At 44.5% G+C, this 23146-nt stretch overlaps 1 protein-coding gene across 1 annotated transcript in view; it reads right to left on the reverse strand.

The window, feature by feature from the left end:
* The window catches only part of PDZD2 (PDZ domain containing 2), a 137583-nt gene extending 115153 nt beyond the window's left edge, over positions 1-22430 (reverse strand). The window contains 2 exon segments of the mRNA XM_009318453.1: positions 14127-14146; positions 21972-22430. Coding sequence (XP_009316728.1) covers positions 14127-14146; positions 21972-22430 — 479 coding nt within the window.
* Positions 22431-23146: the final 716 nt, after the last annotated feature.

Genomic DNA, 23146 nt, shown 5'->3' on the forward strand with positions numbered 1-23146 from the left:
AGGGTCCCACGGCGCTGAGGAGGGCAGAAACCGCAGGCGCGCACAGGCGGGGACATCACCGGAGTGTCGTCCCCCGCCACCGGGTGCCTAGCGCCAGCCCGGGGCCCCCGGCTCTGCCCCCCACCCCGGTGCCCACCCTCTCCCCGGAGCTCCCACGCACAACCCGTCCTTGCCGGGGGGATGAGCAGGGCAGCCCTGCTCTGCCTTAGGGGACCTTAACAGGTCGCTTCCCAGCGGACCTGCTCCGGACGCGGTGTTTTTCCCTTCTACACGCTTGCTCCATCCAAAACCACGCTCCTGTTAAAAGCCATCCTGCATACTTTCCCCCCTTCGAAAATGTTTCCACTCGGGGCATCCAAATTAAAACCCCCACTGCTGCCTCCCCACAACAACCAGGGGTTGTTTTCTTCCCTGGAGCGTGGTCTGATGTGCCAAAGCCAAGTGTCTTTATCACAGGCTGTCATTTAACATCTCACGGCCATTTTTCAGGTGTGTGGCTGCCAGTTCCTGGCAGGCCTAACAACAGTCAGGTTATACCCAGTCCTGCATTTTTTCTTTCTAGAGTCTCAACTATACAACTGTGGTCACAGTCGTCTTTTGATGACAGAAGCTCTGGTCTTACACCAGGAGCAACCCACCACTCTAACTGTATTAAAAAAAAAAAAAATTATTATATTTGCCCAAGGAGTGAACAGGTCAGGCTATAATCAAGACAGGCAAGGATGAAACTCTTCTAGTGAGTCCCATGCTGTATGCAAACAGCCTTTTAACAGCTTAGCTGTGCTCACAGGAGTCCTGGCTCTCACATATAGCACTACCCTACACAGAAAGAACCGTCCCTCCCATTTTTCAGGATTTTCGGTGTGATTTTCAGCCTTCCAGGAGTTGAGTTCAGAGGGAGACAGGAGTTCAGAGGAAGACAGAAGAGACTCTGATCTTTGTTCCTTGGAGCAAAATGCATAGCCTGGTGTCAGTGCCTCAGCTCCCAGGCGGCACAGGTAGTTAATTAGGTGCCAAAATTCAACACGCCGTTAGAATGTGTGCTGGGTTAACATACCTAGAGCTAACCCAAAGGGAAGCTTTCAATCTGTGGGATGTGCCTCTTTCTGGGGCTCAGTGCTGCTAACCAGGAAATGCCTCCCTTCCACCCGTGATTCATGGCCTGACATCTGAGAAAAAAAACTCATAAGCCCCTTCATTTAAAAAGCAGGGATCAGATTTTGAGCACAGTGAGAGGAGGGTGTGATGGCTGCGTACGTCCTCTGAGCAGCACAGGGACTGGGGACTTCATCCAGGATACGGACAGCAAGTTCAGCAGCCTCTGCGCAAGAGGAGAGAAATGCGCACCAGCCTTATTTTCCCAGCATTATTTTCCTAGGAAAGTAAGTAGCCTCCAGACAGCTCCTGCCTAAGCCCTCTCCGTCACCTCTTCTTTTAACTGTATTCCTCTGTGCAAAAGAGGTCCCTGCCCTAAAAACTGTTTGTGTTGTGCCCACGACCTGGTTATTATAATAATAAAGAGTTTTGGAGCAGGAATCACACCCTGGGATGCCTCCCTTTGTCTCCCTAACTCTTTAGGCTACAGTCATAAACAGAAGAGAGTCCACAGGGGTTATCCTGCACAGTCTCCTACGATACTGGAAGTCCAGAAAGCTCCATGAAATGTTTATCCTATGGGCCACAAAATATGACCTAACGTCCTATTCAACTGCAAAGTAAAATGCAAAGTCCTGCCTGGTAAAATCTAGGCAGAAGCAGCCAGAGGGTGTGAGAAGGTGGTTTCTCCTACCAGCTGGCCTGAGGAGGTACGGCGGGGAGGGAAACGGCATGGGGGGTCCCCGTGGGACAAGGAGGCAGACAAGCTGCTCAGGCCCCGGCCACACGGGAGTGCCCTGGACGAGAACACAGAAACAGGCTCTTGGGCATCAGGAAGGTCCAAAACTGTTGGGCACTTCCCAGCTTGGTGACAGCTGCCCAGGGCTCTTCTAGGTCTGTTTAGGAGCCAACTTCCCACTGAAATTTTGGGGGATTTGGCCCTAAATCTTCTCAGTTCTTATTTTGGAGAATATTGATAGCATTTAGATATTTTATACACATACATGCAGCTGTGCATTTCAAAGCAATCTGTTGTGATACAAGCCAAAACAGGATTTGAGTCATACATTTTTTTACAGATAAAGCATTGATTTACAAACACATAGAGCAAGTCTATCCAAAAGAAAATGCCACATACATATGCAAACAACAAGGAGAACTACTTAGACCAGACCATCTTCTACTGCCCCACAGAATAGGGCATCAAATTCCTTTCTACCTTGAATTTCGGGAGTACAAAATTAAGAATGGAGAAAATTAAGGATGGAGAAGCTGTGGACTGGTGAAACTATTTCAGGTTGCAGTCAAATGAAGGCTGCAGAAAAAGCAGCTTGGTACTTAGCTAATCAAGTTGCAGTTGCATCCCATGCCACCGCACAGGGAAAATGCTACATGGCATTTTTAGGACTACCGTTATTTTTGGTTCTTTACTCATCATCTTCTTTGCACATGCAAGTTCTTGAGTCACATTCAGGAAAACAGCAATGAACACAAATCACCTCAGAGCCACACTCATACAAACTAAATGTCACTGGAATCAGCTCCACTAATGTGTTAGTATTAGAAGTTAACACTTCGAGGAAGCAACTGAGGAGAGTTCGTAAGTGCTAGGTCTGTTCCCGAGTACCTAAAACTGCACTGCGGTTAAGCCTTATCTCAAACGTTACCTTCAGAAGCTGGAAGCACTAGAAACATTTCTTCACAACAGAGAGAGACATTTACATTCTCCCAACACTGGTGTGTCCTGGGCACCAGATATCTGACACCCCTGACACACAACACACACAGATAAAGCCAATTATATGGTACATGTTCCCAGGATCCAAGACTTTTGTGGATCTGATGGGCAGCAAAATGAATATACAGATTTAAATGAAATTCCTCTGAAAACACAATAACCGTCTACATCCAGGACCGCATATAACCCAGACCAACAATACAATGTTCCATTTTTTCCTAAAAGAAAACAGCAAACTTCAGAACTAGGCCAGAAACCACAAAAATGATACAAAAGAGGGTTAACACTGCATAGGAGTCCAGCACGCCAAGGCAGAGCCAAGGACTGCAAAGGCCACATTCTGCTCCCAGCCATGCCAGTGTAAATACAAAAATCCCTTCCCTGACCTCTGCATGGATCTCCCCACAGTTTGCTCGGTCGATTCAGTGCGTTCCGTCCATCGAGTTCCCTAAGTCTCCACAAACGCCACCTCCAGAAAGCCCCATTTCTGCACCACATGCTATTACACTATGAGATGAATGCCGCAGAGAAAACCTTTCCCTTACCATTTCTTCTGCACACAAGCACAACAAAAGTCATTTTTTTTAAAAAATTCCAAGTTTAATAGCTCCAACACACAACCACTATAAACAGCCCTGGAGAGCTGAATACCACAGCCCACAGCCAGCATCCCCCCAAGGCCACCCAGGGCTCAGCTAGGAGTTACACCCTCAGCCTTTCGTGCTGGCTGCAAACCCACTGCAAGTTCATGGGGTGTACAGAAAAATGCCAATGACCAAAAAAATTCCAAACAGCTCCAGGTCTGGCTGAAAACACCCCAGCCCTTAATCTTTAGTGGGGTTTTATATGCAAATTGCAGGCAGACAGGCCCTCGCAAGAGCTATACTAGAATTATTTGTAAACACTCGCTTATTCCTCCCACCATACAAGTAGTAGGAAATGAGATGTTTTTCAGTGATTTTTTTGGGCGGGTTCTGATGTCTTGTCCCTGTGTGTCGACAAGCTCTTCAGCTGTGCTCCTTACTTACATGGGCTATAGTCAGAGATGTTCTCTCCTATTATGGAAGGCAGGGTTTCTTAGGCAAAATTATGAAAAGCAAATCATAAAAAGCAGTATTGAGAGCTGTTAGGAAATTGAACCTCTCAATTTTATTAATCTATTCATTTATCCGTAATTATTGTTTTTATAGCTCTCAAAATACAGTCAGTAATTTGTAATGAAAAGATGGACATAGGGTCTTTGTCCCAGAGAGCTTACATTGTAACTTCCTATGTTAAGGCTAATTGATGTTTAAAATATGAAAGCTCACTAGTCTTCAAAACAGAAATTTTAAGAAAATCTCTCCAGTGGACTGGGGTTTTTTTGTTTGCTTGGGGGTTTCCTTATGGGTGGGTGAGGTAAGACTGACTGTATTGATAACCCTCTCCCACTGCTCCCCACAAGCCCTTTTCTGGAATACATCTTCCAAATATACTCCATTAGCCAGAGGTTGAGCTCTGTGGGCAAAGCGCTGTTTGTGAAACATTTATAATGTTTAATAAGCAGCCATATTAGAGCTGATTTTATGCAATTACAGTTCATTTTATTTATAAACTGATAATTTTAAAAATCAATTATATACATGAAAAAATTCCCACTTTCAGAGAATATTCCATGAAAATCCAAACCGTGATGCAATGTATCTACATTTTATAGCTCTGACCTCACTTTTTATTTAATTTCTTTATGTGCTTGTAGAATTTATTTAGCAGTTACTACAAATCGATAGGGGATAAAGCCGCCTCACCCAGCAGTTCTCTAATTCAGGTAATCATGTATTGCCAGAATAATACAATATCAATTAGTACCCAACAGTGGAGATTTATATGGCATTAAATATACTGTATTTAACTTCAAAATACAAAGCAGTAACTCAGGATTGGAGAGCAGAAAGCAGGTATAAGGAAATGTACTAGTACTGCTGAAATAACACAGAGAGTAATAACCTAGAAATCACACGGTCTTAAAGCAATTTGCCTTATCTGCTACATTTAACACCAGCTGCAGTTATTAAAATGAAAAAATCATCAAGCCGTCTTTCATATCTCAATCCTTATTTACTGTTTGAATTTTGGTAATGATGTCCTCTGTTTAATTTTAATTTCTGTTCACTTAATACATTCACTTCTTTACAGTGTATGGCCCAGGTTTGAGACGCTACACAGGAACATGCACTTGCTCAAAACAATGTGTTATCACTAACACTGTTTTCTTTTTCAGGGTGGAAACACTTATCTAAGCTTCTTTTTAGAAATTATAACTTGGGGGCCAAATTTAGACTTTACGTTACCTTTTAAAAACAAAAAAAAATGAAAGGCCAGGTTTTACCCTGCCTCAAATTCAAACACTCCCAGCAAGACCTCCATCCACTACACAGAGCCAGACATTTTCTCCCAGGTAATCTTTCAGGCACTGAGGGAAAAATACTTCACAAAGATATAATATCTTACATTATGTACTCACCCTTAGATCTCTATTTAAATTCCATTCTTTCCCTCCCGAAGGTGATGCCAGTTCTCTCGGCTCTTAACCTTTCTCCCGTATTGCACAATTAAGACAAACTTTTTTTTGCAGTGTGGAAGACTATGTTCTGATTTTTCCTTACCCTGTTTGGTCCAAAGGTTACCATTTCACAAAGTATCCTAAGGACATTTTTACTACCAAGAAGTATTTTGACAACAAGAACTATTTTTAACTCCGCTAAGCTCTGCTGAGTGTAAAATGTTGCACGGGGTGCTCAGCAGCCTAGGGGAACGCAGCTATTGACGGGGTTTGTTTTCTTTGCACGAGAACAGCAATCTGAATCTTCCAGCAACAAGACTCTGTACACACAGTACACGATGTACATCTCATTATAAACGTGAAGGGCCAACAGATAGGGGAAAAATATTCTAAAGCCCCCCCAGCCACTAGCTAGAGGCAGCAAGGCGCTGCTGGGGCTTGGGAGGGCTCTGCACACCCACTACTGCCCACGTCTCATGCTGGGATTTCCAAATCTACTGGAGAAGATTAATTTGGCTGAGAGACCAACTACCCCATCAGGATGTTGCTGGCAATCTGCTCCAGGATGGTGCCTCCAGGTGCTCTCCCTGCCTTCCTCCACTTGCAGTATTGGAAGTGATTTAGCCATGACACAAAATGGGACAAGACCACATATCCCAGAAAAAGCACAAGGAAGGTAAGTTAAGGATGAGAGAAGGAAGGGCCAGAGGATAGGAATGCTGGTGCTGGTTCCCAGCCCCAGCCATGACCTCGACTGCACGATGATGCTGGGACAGGGGAGCAAGGCCAGCCCCTCTGCTGACGAAGGCTGCCAGGAGCACACCGACCCTTAAACGTACCTCTGTGGGGAGTAATGCAAGCTCTGGCATGGCGTATTTTCGGAGCAGCCAAGGGAACAGAGCATTTTACTCCTCTGCAAACACCCAGCAGGATGCTTAGGCACTACTTGCACTGCCAGCTAGTGCGACTTGCATAGCAGGTAGGGCTACCCAAGCTCTCTGTTCAGTGGTTAACTCCCCCCTGGCAAAATACACTGCCCATATGTGCCTGCTCACTAGAATTGCCTTCAAAGCAACATTTTTCCCTTCTCTTTAACTACAAAAATAATGTACATTACAGCAGAGGCTGCCCCCTCCAGCAACCTGTACTCCACCCTGGAGTCATTTTATATTACTCTCCCCAGTGTCCTAAACCAGGGCTGCAGAGATTGTTCCAAATGTGGCTTTCATTTTATGCTAGAATAGCCTCCATTAATGCAATACGCTGTGCTCCGTACCTTATGATATTCAAAGTGGAAGCCCAGATCTTGTTTGCTTTTTAAACATCACCAACCATGCTGTGTTTTATCTGTCCGTACTTCCCAGCACATGTCAGAATGTGCCATCCACTCGCCACTTACTAATGTTTCAAGAGTCTTAGTTAAAACATACATGAGATTTAGGGAGGATTTTGTTCCAGGAATCTTCTGACCATTCTGTGCAGTCAGAGAGAGTAGTTTTATTTCACAGACTGGATTTAATATACAGAAACATACTGCATCTGTTTCCAAATATTTTCTTTCTATAACCATTACGAAAACCAGTGCCAAAATGTGCTTGTTTCTCTTTAAGGAGGAAACCTAATTTGGATTTCTTGATCCAGATCATCTTAACACCCAGGCTCAATTTTGCTTGCTAAAGCAATCTACAGGCTCCAACTAATACAAATTTAATCTGCAAGGTTTCTTGCTTGGGCTGGATGGGTCCAGCGTGTCTTTGTTATAGGCTCCACATCATGTATCAGTAGCATCTGATACAGATTGCAGATCTCGGGCATCATGCTTATGGGCTCCGTGGGCATGATCTTCCCTGGATTTCTGATCCATTTTGGATTTTTCAGTAGGATATCCCTGTATCTTGTTGGATCAGATATTTATGACTGCTCCCTAGCTTCGTGTTAATTTTTTGGACCTGTGATGTTTTCACATGGACCAATCTGTGGCAGCTGACCGTATTTGAGAACACATCCTGCAGGTCCAATTCTCCTTTTACATGGTCATAAACCAAGAGTCACCTCTTTAGTTAATTGAGTTACCCTGGCGTAATGCTTACACATATGAAAATCAGAAACCACTCCTCTACCCCCTAATATTTGGGATTCACCTCCTTCCTCCTCAATGATCATGCAAAACGTCTGGGAAAAAAGTGAAGTAATTTTATAAGGGCTGAAAAATAATTTGCCTTTTGATTGTACCCAAAGAGAAGGGTATTATGAACAACAAATGCTCTTCTGTGGTTTCAGGCTTTCCTTTGGTAAGGTCCCAAGCCTTCCTCCCAAGTCAGGGGCAGATTTTGCCATCAATTGAAAGGACAAAAAAAAAAAAAAAATCGGGCCTCAGAAACTACACAGGAACATTTTGATCAATTGGCACAATCTAAAGGTTAAAAGTTCCAATATGCAGCTGACCTGGGGAAAAAGAAGAGTGACGGTAAGTTTAAAATTTAAATATTCAATCAAGCTATTTCTCCAGGACACAATTTTCAGGCTACTTTGATGAATGCTGCCAAAAGAGCAGGCGGCAAAACGTGACCAAGATGGTGAGCTTAACCTCACGTTCACTTTTTTTGTCCCATTCCCTGCATGAAGTTAGTCCTCAGAAGAGGAGTCTGGGGAGACCCAGAAGCAGAATTCCCTGGACAACGTGAACGGCAGCACAAAACTCTTCCCTGTGTCCATGCCTGAACCTCCCACACCGCCCCTGCACATCTCCCATGGGCTCCCTGACTGCCAAACTGGGGACCATAAAACAAGGGGGATGTGTGAAGTGAGCATAAGAGAGGGTTATGTTTGGGGGCTGGGGTAGGGGGATGCTCCCAGCATTACCAGGCTGTTCCCAGTATGTGGCCATGCAGCCATGAGATGAATTATATGGTTATATTTAATCCTATTTTTATTTTTTCACGTGCTTATCCTCATACTGATACTGGTTCCTCTTCAGCTCAGTTGCTTCCCAAGGAGCCTGTTCATACTTGCAAGGAAGTTCTCATCCAATAAGAGTTGCATTGAACAGGAAACCATTTCATCACATTTTCCTCAATAAAGCCCCAAAGTGCTCCTTTTTCCTCAATAAACACATATCCCACATCTAGAGCTGCCCTGCTCGACTTTTGCACTGTTTCAGCTCTAGAAGATAATCTGGTGATGGTATAATATGCAAAGTTTTATAAACTGGAGCAATTGCTCCAACCAGAAAACTGGCAGCTCCAGCAGGCTTGGCTTTGGACCTTCTCACTTCACAACAAAATTCAAATACTGTATCTGGGAATCAGACTTCAGCTGTGTGTTGGCTGGAGCACCACGACAAAAACAAAGTGTTTTTTTTTTTTTCTCAAAGCCTGCACTAGGCGCAGAAAAGGACAGTGTTTTGGCTTCAAGGCCTTGGAAAAACAGAATTCAGTTTTTCCATTCTGTCATTATTCTAGCAAAACCCTGCAGGTAAATAAGTCTCACTTGTTTACACTGACGCCTCTTGGAGACACTTGGGGAGATTGGACAATGGCTAAATTCATAACCAGGCAGGTATCTCATAAGCTAGGGCTTATTTGTATTGCTCAAATGTACTTCTGCAGAAACAGGTATTTCAAAGAATTTTAGCCATTATGAAGCTGCTCTGACTTTATAACCCTCCAACAGACAGGCAGGTACCTGGAAAAAAACGCTCCACAGTAAAACCCAGTATTTAATAGAGTGCCTTCCCCCCCCCGGAGAGCTCAAGCACCTGCAGAAAGTGAGCTGCTGTCATCACCTCCCTGTCACCGGTGCCGTGACTTGTTGGCAGTGGGGGGAAAAAGCTTGACCAGGACCCAACACTTCTTAAGTCCACACGTGCTATCCATTAGGCTGTAAGACCCTGACAGGAGTTAGATACATAGCTCTAAGTCATACACAGTTTATGCAAACATAACTTACAAGTAAATGGTTTAAAATAGAAGCATGTAGAAGAGAAATGGAAGGAAGGTAAAGCAGGCAACTATCACGGGCTCGCTGCAGAAAGCAACATGAACTACAAGCAAGTAGCAAATGCCAGTAATATGTGAAGAACACAAAATTTTACATGGAATATAAACTAGTTCTTTATATTGGGTTCATGCTGGATTCTTACACCAACTTATGACTTGTATATAGCAAGGTATAGGATGTTTTTTAATCTAAAGGAGATCTTGACTTGGTTTCACCAAGTCACACATGATTCCTTTAATGTAGTACATGGCCAGTGGGTCCCAACTGTGCTGCTGTGCATGTTGAAGATTATATAAAAATGGAGAATATGCCTCCTCATATTCTTTAATACTACTATTGATGCTATCATTAAATGAGAGAATATCCTCGAGGCTGGGAAAACCTCAGGGAGTATGGGAGCTGACACCTGGACTCAGGATTGGTTTCCTTGGTTATTAGAGCTGGCTGAACTGTTTTAACAGATAATGATATCTAATTTAATTACATATTAGACAAAACACTTTTGATTATTATTCAGTCAGCCAGAATTAATGAATTTCTAAGTCCTTCTTCCACCCTAAATTTTTTCTACGCTCTTTTGGTTTCAAGCTCTTCTGAAATCCACCTCTCAAGACAGAGGTTTACTTCTCTACTAATTTGCATGATTTTTTTTTAATGATGATGCCCCTTAAACTCATTTCCACAGTTTATAATTTGATTCTTGGGTCATCAGAGAAAGCATTTGAGTCACAAAATAATTCTAATAAAACACTGAGATTCTGCCTTTCTCATACACTATTTAAAACAGAGTCATTTTAAAGGCAGAGCCCTGCAGTAAACCCTTGTTGATTTTGAATTCCACACACCAGCCATTAACTTCTGATCCATTTGGCATCCGTACACTTTTTTTAACTATTATTCCTTCTTTCTCCACAGCATAACTTGTGAATTATTGAAATCTGATTTATTTTAACCACATAGTTCATCCTGATTAAATTGGCTAGTTTACTAAATAATTTTCTGCTCTGCTGTACATACCACTTACTTTCCGAATGCAGGCAATGATTGAAAAACAGATCAGAGAGGAGACAATTTTGTGTATTGCTGGGTCAGATACGGAGTGGCGGGAGGAAATTTGGAAGGCAGAGTTTCCCCATTTCCATGGAGGCAAACAGGAAGGAATTCCACTGAAGCCCACAGTGTTATGGTATTGTCAGAGACCTCAGGCATAGCTTTGTTTTTCTGTGCAAGAAAGCTGCGCTTCAGACCACTTGCCAGCAAGGAAGGCAGAGAGAGTGAGCAGGAGGAGACAAAGTCATGAACCCTTGGTCATTCCTTCAGTACCTGCAGGCATGCAAACGTGACATTCCCAGGGCTACCCACATGCAGGAGATCCCAGTTCAGGGTGAATCAACCTCCCCACACACCTACAGCCCCAAACATAGCTCCTTCCAGCCGAAGGCAAAGAATAATCCCCCGTGATTAAGCATTAAGCTGTCAGATACCTTAGAGCCAGTGAGATCCAAACACAAGCCCTAAACCAAGATGGCGATGAATATATGGTTCAAACCCGAAGCTATTAATCAGATCCATGCAGTATTAGAAATTAAACTAAGAATATTTAGTTGTCATTAGTGTCTCTAAAGCATTTTCCCAGCAACTTAAAATTTACAAATTCCTTATCATATTTCTGCTAAGAGATGGTTTAAGAAAAAGTCCTGCCGGGCCAGCAGCAGTAATTAAAAAGCCGTTCTCACCTATTTAACTTGTAAAGGCTACAGAAGAGCTGTGTCCTCAGATTTTTTTTAAGAGCTCCTATTACTCAAAAGTAGAGGGCAAATCCTGCTTTGCTACCTAATGCCTGCTGGCTTTGAAGCCAATGCAACTATTCTCATTTTATTCACAGGCCCTTGTTTTCAAATAGAGTGCTTCTGGGAATAAGTATTTTACTTGAATTAATTGCTTTTCCTGTTTGGGGAAAAACAAACAAACAGGTTTATTCATTTAGAGAACTTGGCAACTGCAGATTGCCCATTACTTTTTTGGAAGAGATATTTTACAAAGAATGTTAACCCACAAATTCAGTAAACATATGGGATTTGCAAGTTAATCCAATAAGGCCATTATGGTGATGCTCCAGAGGACTAGTCACCATCGGGAGGGGAAAGGAGACTAATTCTAAAAGGATTTCCCTAAAGCCATTTTCATGTTGGGAAACGAAGAGCAAATTTCCCTTTTAGTAGTGTTGGTTTGGGGGAAGGGAGGAAGATAAGATAATGATAGAGACAACAAAAAATAAGTTTGTGCCCATGTAAGTGTGCTTCAAATCATACATCTGAGCTTTAAGGAAAACAAAACAGCCTTTATCCATATTTGCCACTGTTTACACTACAGTGACTGAAAATAGGAGACAATATCCCTTACGTTCAATTATTAAGGTCCAGAGTGGCCACCTTTGATTCATACTAATTTTAGCAGCTGTTTATGTGGACAATTAATTTGAAAATTGCACTGTTACTAACATCCACCAAACAAGCAATTCAGTTAATGAATTTGGGAATACCTAAATTCTTAGAGAAATAAGTAGTAACACAAAACCCTTCTGTTTCCTAGGTCCTATGGACCAATTAGACTTGCTATTTAGATTTATCCTCTGCACTGAAGTTCCAGCTACCAACATAAACTACAGCAACTGGTAACTTCATTCTCAGAGGACTGGATTATAATCTCTTTTACAATAGTTTAAATAAGGAGTAGCTGCTGGAAGTCCTTGAAGCTGCACAGGTATAAGAGAGAGTCAGGTCTTCATGAGCAGTTCCCTCTCTGTATTCTGGCATAGACAAATCTGCCCAAAATGCACATTTTTCTGTGCTCCTTAAAGGGATTAGCTACTGCACTGAACAAGCCCGAGAAACAATTGGAGTTATTATATTACGTATATACACATCCTAAAAAGCATGTAAAGAAACACTTTTCACTGCTATCTTATGAATTTTTAGATAAGGCAGGCTAAATTCCCGGTTGACATAACCCAAAAATTGCTTAAAATATTTATATGACATTGCCCTCTAGAGGAAACCAAGAAAAATCTGTGTTTTAGTAGAACTTTTCTACAGATGAAAATATGAAATGTTGTTTTCAGCAGAACAATTAGTGTGTTTGTTAGAAACCATTTTCGGTGAGAATGTCACACACTGGTTTGGCTCCATTTATCATTCATGAGTTTTCAAGAAGGAATTCCCCAACCTCTACCCCATTTTCCTCATCTGGGCTCTGTGTTCAGATAGATGGTACCACAAAGTTTACTGGTTACCACATGTCCGTGTTTTTCTATTCACTACCAGAACAAAAATAGCCCAGGCTATGAAAAATTGGCAAGCACTTAGTAATTCTTCAGTAATCATGGCACAAAGAGCTGCTGGTCAATGTGTACAAGGATGAGAAGGAGGACATCACCGACTTTTGTTTCATTAAATAGTTACTCTGCTAGCCTGAACCCATTCCAATAATCAAGTAACGGACTAGGAAAACACAGTCAAAACGATTGCTCTATTAATCAATTCTCTTTTTTGCCAGGGTTTTTTTTAGAAAATCATCCAGTTATCTGTAATACCTAGTATGGAGAAGGGAAAAAAGACCTTGCCACCTTTTTAAACAATAGAAAAGAGTCCTGGACATCAGCAGAAACAATAATCTCCTTCAGTCACATTTCAACAATTCTGTTGCATTTTGAAAAAGCTTGAATCCATTTTACATCTACCTCTAGTTTCTCACAGTCTCGTTAAAGAGCCTTCCGTCTGGCTGGCCTTCCTGAGTCTTGGATGCTCTAGGGTGAAGTTTCCTTCTAATAATCACATTTGCCCTACTCCTGTCCTGTCTCGGTAGGTACAAGTCTTCCTGAGCTGCCCCAAACCTTCTGGCTGTGCCTGCCAACTTATCTTTTACTGGTACTGGTCTGTTAAAAGCGTTTCCCTTCGGAGGCCCAGGTGATCTTACTGGCTGTCATACATTTCATCCAGAGAGAGCAGCAAGAACGGTGAGTGATGCTGCAGAGCCTGCGATTGATACATAAGCCCCTCCCGTCTTAGCCTACATCTGATAGAAAGGAGACAGAAAAATAAGATCCAAGGAGCATGTGATACTGCTCGGAGCTGGAGGCAAGTGTCACATCAGATAAGAAAAGCAGTGAGTTTTCCCCAGGAAAAAAAAACAGCCCCAAAGCCATCCACCGCAGCAGCTGTCTCTGGAGTTATATACCTGCCTCTCTGCTGATCACACGTTTCTTATATTTGTGCTCTCACTTATGTCTGTAGACGGCAGGTTCATGCTGACAAGCCGTCTCGCTGGTGTCGAGCACAGCCTCTGCCTGTGGAACTGTCTCCTGTTCATCACCTTTCAACCCTCCCCACTCTTGTCCTCTCCAAGCCAGGCCTGATTTCCAGTGACAGGGGATAAGCAGGTTTTAAGCTGCCTCCACTGTTAATGCTTTTAGCTCTGGAGGGTCACGGCTCAGTCCTAGTGCCTCTTCCAGGACAGCAACCATCACACCCAAAGGTACATTAGGTTGGCAAGAAGATATGATCATCACCTCCTTGCAGAGAGCAGCCCCAAAACACTTCTGAGAATGGGAACGCTGCTTGCTTAGCCCAGTGCTATGAGAAAAAACATTTCAGTGAAGACTGGAGAAGCTGTGCCTTTCCAGGACTCATGGCACATCACTCATTACGGGTGGGAAAGGACAACCTGCCATGTACCTGGCTGCAACCCAGAAACCTGGCTCCAGTCGCCTCCTCCTCCTGCAGCAGCTCGGTGCTCCTGTCTCATGGAAATCAGCCTTTAGCACACAGTGTGCAAAACTTTGGACTCTCAGAATATGAAGAGAAATTCACATTTACAGATTAGAAGTAATGTGAATGACTGCACATTGCAAATTGGTGTGTAAGGGCACAAGCATTATAGAAAGAGCAAGAATAAAGGGCACAAAATGTTCCTTGTTCATGATTTTGAACATCTCTGTTTTTAATTATTGATGGCTAAAACACTGTTCTGTGCTAGCAAATGCACTGCTGGAGAGGCTGTGAAAATAACTGCTGCTGTGGCTGAAGGCCTCACCTGCTCCTTGGCTGGGTGGTGGAAAAAAGTGACCCTATTTTGCACATTCCAGCAGTTTGCCAATTAGTTAAGTTCTGCTGGCAGTGCTTCCAGATGACCTGAGAGCATGGATGCTTGCTGGGTGTGTGGTTGAAAATCCCACTCAGGATGGAAAAGGGCTCTTGCTGGCACTTTGGCGTCAGGGATAAATGACGAGGCACAAGGCTGATTCACCAAACCAGGCTGTTCCCACAGTAGCTGAGTGGGGAGGGCAGAGCTCCCTCCCAAACAGTGGGCTTGTTCTCTTGTAATTACAGTGCGGTCAGAACAGCAAATTAAATGGAGATGCACAGCCATACATTTGGCAACAAGATACAGCCTTCTAAGCAGAGCTTTCACAGCTCAATGGAAGAAAACAAAAGCACTTAAAAAGAGTTCAGGACTACCCACTCTATAACCTCTGAAGCTTTTACACCTCCTACGGCAACACCACCAACCTCTGTCGAAGTCTTTTCAAGCCTGATGCAATCCCTTCGAAAAGAAAGCATGCAGAGCCAGGGCTGGGGAGCATTTGCTGCAGATGACCCTGGGGATGTTGCCTAATTATACATGTATGCCTTCTGGGGATCACGCTTTCTACCAAGAGAGGCCAGCTCTGTTGTTCAGTTGCAGCAGTGTGTAGAAGGCAATGACGAGCATATTGCTCCCCAAATTTTGGGACAAACATGCAAAAACATACAGGACACGAGCCATTTAAATCAGTGGCAGTCTTTCCATCATCTTTTATGGGTTTTAGATAAAACTAAGCTGAGCAAGAAGATAAATAAGATGCAAAGTTGAGGAGGATGAGGGGTTTGGAAAGCCTGTTGAGGAGGCCTTTGTAGTGGTGGGATGCTGCAAATGACCATTGCTATAAGGGAGTGTGTTTTGCTGCCGCAAAGGCTGGGCTTGGCACAGGGAGGTTGAGAGGGGAGGCAGGAACCAGAGGGCGCAGAGGGGAAACTGAGCAAACCCATGCTCAGATTAATAAAGCAAAAAGGACAAACAAGCTAAATGATCTCTGCTGAGTCTGGGGATTAGTGACCTTCTGCTTAAGTCTTTGGCTCTTGAGGGAGGATTTGAGATAAAGCTCATTTCTTCAGAGCAATTTATTTCTCAACACGTGTGGCTAAGTCTGCTCATACCTTTCCTGAAGACATACAAGAAGGGAAGAAAAACATCTCTTTCCTAGTTGCTTAGTCCTGTTATATTTTAAGGGGGGAATTAATATCCACTGTCAGTGTAAAATACAGCAGCCATGCTTCAGAGGGGGCTCCATGCTCCAGCGTACAAGACTTTAGGAGCACAGTGAGACTTACACTGTGTCTGAAAAATGTTAGACATCCATAGGCTTCCTCTCATTTTTCACAAGTTGAGCACACATTTACTGTCTCCCCACTCACAGCAGCTCAACTGGAGGAGAAAATCCTCAGCTGAAATCCCTACATGCTGCTTATTTTCCATCCTCGGGACTCAAATGCCAGGCAGCTCGGAGGGCATGTCAGTGTACGCTTCCCGTCCGTGCCCGTGATAACGAGCCCCAGGTCTCAGCCTCTGTGCCCTGATCCATCACTTTTAGCAGCATGAAGGTTGGTAATATGATAAAAAAAAGGAAACTAATTCAACTCCACAATAGGTTGGGGGTATTTTTTAGGTCAGTTATGAGAAATTTATTCCCTGAGATTGTATTTGGAGGCTGCAGTCTCCAGGACCACTGTGTTTGTTTTTCTCTGTGTAGTCAGTGCTGTTAATATTTTAACAAGGAGCTCCCACAGAAATGTTTGCCCCTTGGCCAAGGGCAAAGGGCCAGGATACATTTCCATTTGTTTTCCTATTAAAACAAAAATATTTTCTTATGAACATAACCAAGAGAAGGCCCTACTAACACCAGGCAAAGCAGCTGCTTATACTGAGCAGCACTTTGTGTTGGCAGCACTTTTGCTTTAGGAAGGAGGTGAGGAAACACAGTAAAACAGAGCAATCAATCCATGCAACCTGACATGCCCGAGAGGTGGGGATGTGGTGAGACAAAGATTTCTGCGATGACCAGGAATAGTTTCCTGGGGGTGATTTTTCCCTAAGAAAAGGGATGTATAAAGGGGATTGCTCTGCCAAGCAGAAAATAAATCCACAATAACTTCCAGAGAAACACGAGCCCATCACAGGCACAGAAACCTGAAAACCTCCCCTTTCACCATAACACAGGCATTCATATACCCTAATGTCCGACCCTACTAAAGAATGCATTTGTTACCAAAAACTTAAACTGAGGGCCCCAGCCGAAGAGCAGAAGGACCACAGCCTTTGATCCCCGTTCCCACAGCATGCCATCCCCACACGCCAATTGGAGCACCTGGAAGAGTTTTGAACACACTGCTGAGTAACATGGTGCTACAAAAATCCTGCAGATGCTCCAGACAATCACAGCCACCAGCACAGGGACAAAGTGGCCATGGCGAGGACAGCCAGCCTCCTGCAGTGGCAATGTCTCACCACAGCGTGGCAGGAAGCAGTGCCCCATGGAAAATGCAAAATTGGAGCATTGCACTTTGATATCAAAGAGTGACCACATTCGGGGAGGGTTTCTCCCAACAAGAAAATCCTTCTATTGCAGGGGCAAAGCAGTTTATGATAAAAAATCATTCAGTTCAAACTTCTGAGGAAGGGGGGGGAAGCTCAATAAAAAGTGCCTTGAAAGGTGTGCTCTTCTGAAACATCAGTTTTCAAACCACAGTGTCAGATTTTTGAGGAGCTCTACTCAGACACAGCAAAGGTCCCCGTTTTCCATTCCCATCCCCTCAGCAGATGCACCGCTCTGCATCTCCTTGCACGCAGGGCTCCCAACAAGGGGGCAAAGAAGAAAAGCACCCTCCTGAAGACCACTGTTCAGAGCAGAATTTGGCTCCAAATACAACCAGGGACTGCAGACTGGCTTTCCAGCACCAGCAAGGACTGTTTTGACACAGAACCTCAAGATTTCACCCAGCTGAGCCCAGGACTGTTATTGACTGCTGCAGGCAAGCAGCACAAAGTGCTTTGCACGTTTTTAGACCTGTAATTTGGTTAGACATTAAGTATTGTGCTCTGTAATGAGCTGCTAGCACTTACAGAGAAGCAGGACTGTGCTTAGAATGTCCATATATCACACAACTACTAATAGCATTGATCTGTTAAGAGGACCAGGATGTTACCTTCATACTTCCAGCTATCCTGGAGCATGTAGATGTGATATGCAGTAGCAGCAAGCACTCAGGAAAGACCTTGGCTCTGCGGGAAAGCCCCGGCTTCAGGTAAGGTCAAAGCTTCACATTCAGTAGCGGCACTTGAAGCTCACTCTCCGTCGCACATCTGATTTCTGAAGGTCTTTCTCAGCATCTTTGAAAATAAACTGATTTCCCTGACAGTTGACATGCCATATCTTGTGCTGGGGAGGAGTCCTAGCAGCTTCCCCAGGACACTGTCTGAAGAGGAGACACTAAGAAAACGCTGTGCAAAGGTACGGCTGTTGAAACTGTTCGCTTTTTGGAAGCAACTCCAGGTTGTGGGTTAAAAAGAAGCCAGCCAGTTCTCTGACTGTATTCCCACACATGGCGATGTTTGGTCATTTTTGGCGATGAGGAACACGATATTTTGAAGCAGTGGTTGGGTTTCCTCAATGACAAAATTATAATAATATCTCATGTTTATACCACACTGTCATCACTTGTAACATATCTTACTCTGCTTTCTTCAAAAACAGTTTGACTTTGGAAATCTATTCAGCACTGATTTTAAAGATTATATGTATACGGTAGCTGTGTCCAAGCACTGCAGCTATGCTTGATGAAATTCATAATCAAATATTTCAAACTGAGTGATATTCATGACAAAATAATTCTTTTGCAATCCTCCCTGGACTTGCTCAATGAAGCCCCATTCAGTCATGCTCAAGAAATGAAGGATTCATCTGTCATCTGCAGGAATACTAACAGTCTCCCTCCAGTAAATGAGTAATAGCCCAAAATGAGAGGACTAGTTCCAAAATACATAGGAAGTTGTTGTCTGGGGGAACATAACCCATGTGTTTTGGAGTTACAGTTGTATAGACAGAAGATAAATAAACATGCAGAGTTTTGACTAACCTTTATTCAGTATTCCAATACAGCTCATTTCCCTGCAATTGTGTCTGATAGACACACACAATTTGCTAACTCTGAAGAGAGCAGTAATTTTCCTTCAGTCACTAATATCACCAAAAATGCCACCACCTACCTAATTCCTCTCTAATGTAATAATACCCTGTTAAGCAAAGAGCTTTGATGATTATATTACTGCATAATGTTTCTCTAAATGAAAAGAAAGAAAAAAAAAAGAAGCAAGCTCAGCAATAATCAACCTGTTTCTGCTGTTTACATGGCAATCAGGTGGAATTTAAATAAATAACTTTTCTTTAAAGAAGTCAGATTCAGCTTCCCTAGCAGAGAGAGACAGATGAGTGATACCCACAGCCTGCTGCTCCAAGCAGCAGTGTGCTGCTCTTCTGCACTGTGTCTGACCCTGTCACTGCTCCGAGATCTGAGGACCTGTAGGCACAGGACCTACAACAGGCAGGTGCTGAAAGAATCTGTCCAGAGCTGCCCAATGTTATGGCTCCAGCTGTCTGCCCCTGTGTCCTCTAGAGGCTGGCCACATCCATAGGACAGCCAGCAGAGGGACTGTGTTCCACTACCTCTCCTCTCCCGTTGCCCAGTGTATTGTCTTAGCCCCTTGGAACAGGGAGGGTTTGCGTGGTGGGATGGAGCTGGAGGTGAGGTGACAGAAAGCCCAGGGTACATGAGCACACTTCTGCCAACCTTGCTGCAGAGGTGGTAACACCCAGGAAAGCAGCAGAGTTGTGAGACCCTCGTGCCAGATTCCCCATTGTTATGGAAATAAATCAGGAGATTCCCTAAAACACCAGTGTGGACAACATGCTCACCAGGCAAGATGAGGCTGCCGTGGCCCACTTGGCAGGTGAGGAATAAACATGCAAGCAGTGATTTTGCTTGCCCAATCCAGCCTGGTGCTACAGGCGCTAAGGCAGTATTTTAATTTCACTGACGATGCGCAGGCTACACTAAGTACCTCACACTGCAAATCACAGCACTCACACCCCTTTGTATTGACCGGGAAGAGTTTCTCACCCAGCCAGAGAATAATTAGGCAGACTGAAATCAACCCAGGACTACTATTCAGTGTGCTGTCCTGCCCCAACACCTTGAAGAGCCAAGGGGCTCTGCTACTGCCACCGCAGCAGCTATATGGAAATACACTAGGAAATCTTACTCTTTGAAACGGTCTTCCCAGAAGGCAAGCTGGTGTTGCCTTTCAGCCTATTATAAACCTAAACAGAATTATGTCCCTTCTGAGCACCCCAATGGAGAAACCTACTGAAGGACTCTCAAAGCATCCTGGAGCTGATCAGATTAACAAGGTAGTAACACAGGGTTGGAGCTACCAGCCAGCTCCCTGAGAGGCAAAACCAAGCACTCCAAACTGAGAGCGTCCTCAAGGTCCCAAACTGTCATCCATCAACATCACCCTTGTCGAATAGCAGTTGACAGTGAGTTAGGCAAAGATGCTTTGGATGCTGAAAATAAATCAGGTTTTGAATAAGAGATGCCCTAAATTTTGGCCTAAATTGGATGTAGAATATTCTAAGACAGGATCTTATGAACAACAACACTGGCCCCGTTACCACCAAAACTCTGCCTTCATAATGGCCAAAAAACCCGCTCAGGTAAGGAAAATGGAGCACTTGGTTCTCATTAGCAGCAGTCACAGCTTGCTGGTCTAATAACAGAGCTTTCCAAAAGGAACAAGCCCAAAATGAAGCCTTCAGGGATAGGATAAAAAGAATAGATATCCAAACATTTGGGACTCCATTGGGTATTATCTTTCATTTTGCATTAATAATAAGATAACATTATTGCTGGCCACTGCAAGCAATTCCCTTGGATTTTAGGAACAGTGACATCTGCCAAAGGGGAAACAGCAAACTAACTGCTTTTTGCCACAAAACCTCTCAAATTCAGGGTGCCACTGATCGATACTGCCACAGTGCCAATATTTATAGTGTCATTGAATTACAGGCTTGAAATTACAAAGGGCTCTTATCACACCTGCAAAATCACAGCCAGGTTGACCTGCCCAGCACCCACAGATCGCAGAGTCACGGCTTTTATTCTGCCACGTAGCAGAATCAGGAGCAACGGTCACCCCAAACCACTCCTGCATTCACTGCCTGTTGGGAGCAAAGGCCATGCACTTTGCAGGATTATAACTTGGAAGTGTTACTCCGCTGAGGCCATTGTGTCTTTGCAAGCCCGACAACTAAAGCAGCAGATAAATAACCAATGAGTCCTCCCATCAATGCTATATTCTCACTGGACAAATCTGTAAAGATTCAACTCTTTTTTTTTTTTTTTTTTTCAGTATACAGCTTATTTCAGTTAAAACCTGTTATTTGCCCCTGTTGAAAATCTCACTTGCTGGAGCATTTTCTCAGCTGGCCTAAAATGGGATATTACTCCCAAGGCCCATAAAACGTGCTGGATTACCCAGGCTGCAAATCAACATAGTTTCCTTTTAAAGAAGGGCCACTTCACTAGTGTTCTGTTTCCAAAACTGCTCATCCCCAGGATGAACCTGTTTTGGCAAGAGGGCAAGGATTTCATGCCCTCCGGTATGTTGCAACCTCAGGTATGAATGAACATTTGCATCCTCATCTTTAGCAGAGAAAAGTCTTTGCCTTTGCAAAGGGAAATGTGAGCAAGTCTGCCGGCCCACAAAGAGCAAAGCTGAGCCAATAACTGATTTTACAGCATGCAGCAGCCAAAATAAAAAAGCAAGAATAGTCTATATCATTGCAAGAACCTTCATTTCAGATTTGAACTCTTAAAGGTTTCAAGTTTTCTGGGACAGGAGACAGCAAAAGAGAGCAAGTGCAATAAAATCAAAGGGAATTTATTAAAATGAAGTTGTTCCAATCTGGAAAACACAAAAATGTCTTGCTTTGAAGAAGTCTCAGACAACATTTAGCTGTCAAAAAAACTTCCCTCAACTCAAATGATTCAACAAAAATAAGATGCACCTGTAAAAAAATCTTCCAGTGCTGCTGAGTCTGTGTTCATTTTTACTTAAGAAAACAGTTTTATCCAAATCCAGGAAGACTCCTGTTTTAGTGTAGACCCTCTGATGCTTACGACATACTATTTTTTGACACAATGACCCCTCAAAATTTTCCAGTGGATGTGCGAGTAGCAGATGTAGGCTAATTATCAATTTGCTTTTGTTACTTATTTTCTACAGACTTTAAGAAGGAACCCAGAACTCTCCCAGGGGCTGGAAAGCCGAGGTCAAAACCTCTGCTCTCGGACATAAATCAGTACCGACCGCAACCTGCACCACGCGCCGCAAGAGGCAGCTGCTGGCAGGCCCCCCTCCCCCCTTTCCTTTCACCCGTGACACGCCAACCATCAACTGGCCATTCAGAGAAAGGATCTCGTCTTTCAGGCGCACTCTCCCGCACTTCCCGGCCGGGCTGTTTTTCTTCAAGTCCGTCACCCAGATGCACCCGACGTCAAGCACTGGCCCCTTATGCCCCTTCCTCTTCTTCCCTCCCCGGCGCTTCTCCCCGTAGTCCCCCAGAGCAGGGATGTTCCCAAAGCTCAACCCGAGAACCTCAGTTTTTCTCATCTCCTGGGCCAGGTACATGGTGCAGATCTCCGTATCTGAAGTCCCGCAGCTCCCTGGCTGCAGTTTGCTCTCATCCACAGAGAAGTTGAGCTGGATGTACTCGCTCAGCTTCTGGACGGCTGAGCGGCAGAGCTGCTGCTCGGTGCCCTCGGCCCCCTCCCGACGGCTGTTCTGCAGCCACTGGCACAGGAGGGGGAGGAAGACCCCTGCGTTGTCCTGTGTGATGGGCATTGCCGTCCCCGTGCATCCCCTCAGGGCAGCAGCCCCGGACCCGATAGGCTCCCTGGACCTTGGCTCTGCCGCCCACTGCAGCCCCCTGCAGCCCCTGGGGCCATGCTGGAGTGGGGCTGCAGATCCAAAGCAAGCCCCATCTAATCTCACAGGGATGTTTTTTGGGCTCCAACTGATCAAAAGCACAGTCAAGGCAGGATGTTTGGTGCGAACAGGCCACAGCCAGCCCCACAGAAAGGTCGGTGGACGAAGTGGTGGGGAGCGTCTATGGCTGTCCAGGTACAGCTGCTGCCGGGGTCCCCACTCCGCTGGGAACAATGTCTGCTTCCCACTAAGGTCACCACACCGTCTTGTCCTGCAAGGGGGAGAGAGCATGGTTAGAAGTGCCAAAAACATTGCAGGCATCCAACAGCCCCAGCCCAGCATCCCGCCCGGGGCAGGAGCCCAAAGCCGGGCTTGCACGGCCAGAGCTGCTCTCCTTCTGCGATTTACCACTTGAGGGCACCAGCTGCTCTTCTCAGCAAGGGAATAAAAGGTCACGATTAACTCCTGACCTCCCCGGTAAAACGGGGAACTGATGAACCGTGGGGATGCTCCTGCCACAACTCCAGGCCTGTCACCGAAGCAAAGGAGACACTCCAACCAAACCCACCTCGAGGACGACTGAAGGGGCACAGCACGACACTGGTCTCACCAGCAACTGAAGCTGGTTGATA

The sequence above is a fragment of the Pygoscelis adeliae genome, unplaced genomic scaffold (genome assembly GCF_000699105.1).
Source record: "Pygoscelis adeliae isolate BGI_AS28 unplaced genomic scaffold, ASM69910v1 Scaffold272, whole genome shotgun sequence".
Taxonomy (NCBI): domain Eukaryota; kingdom Metazoa; phylum Chordata; class Aves; order Sphenisciformes; family Spheniscidae; genus Pygoscelis; species Pygoscelis adeliae.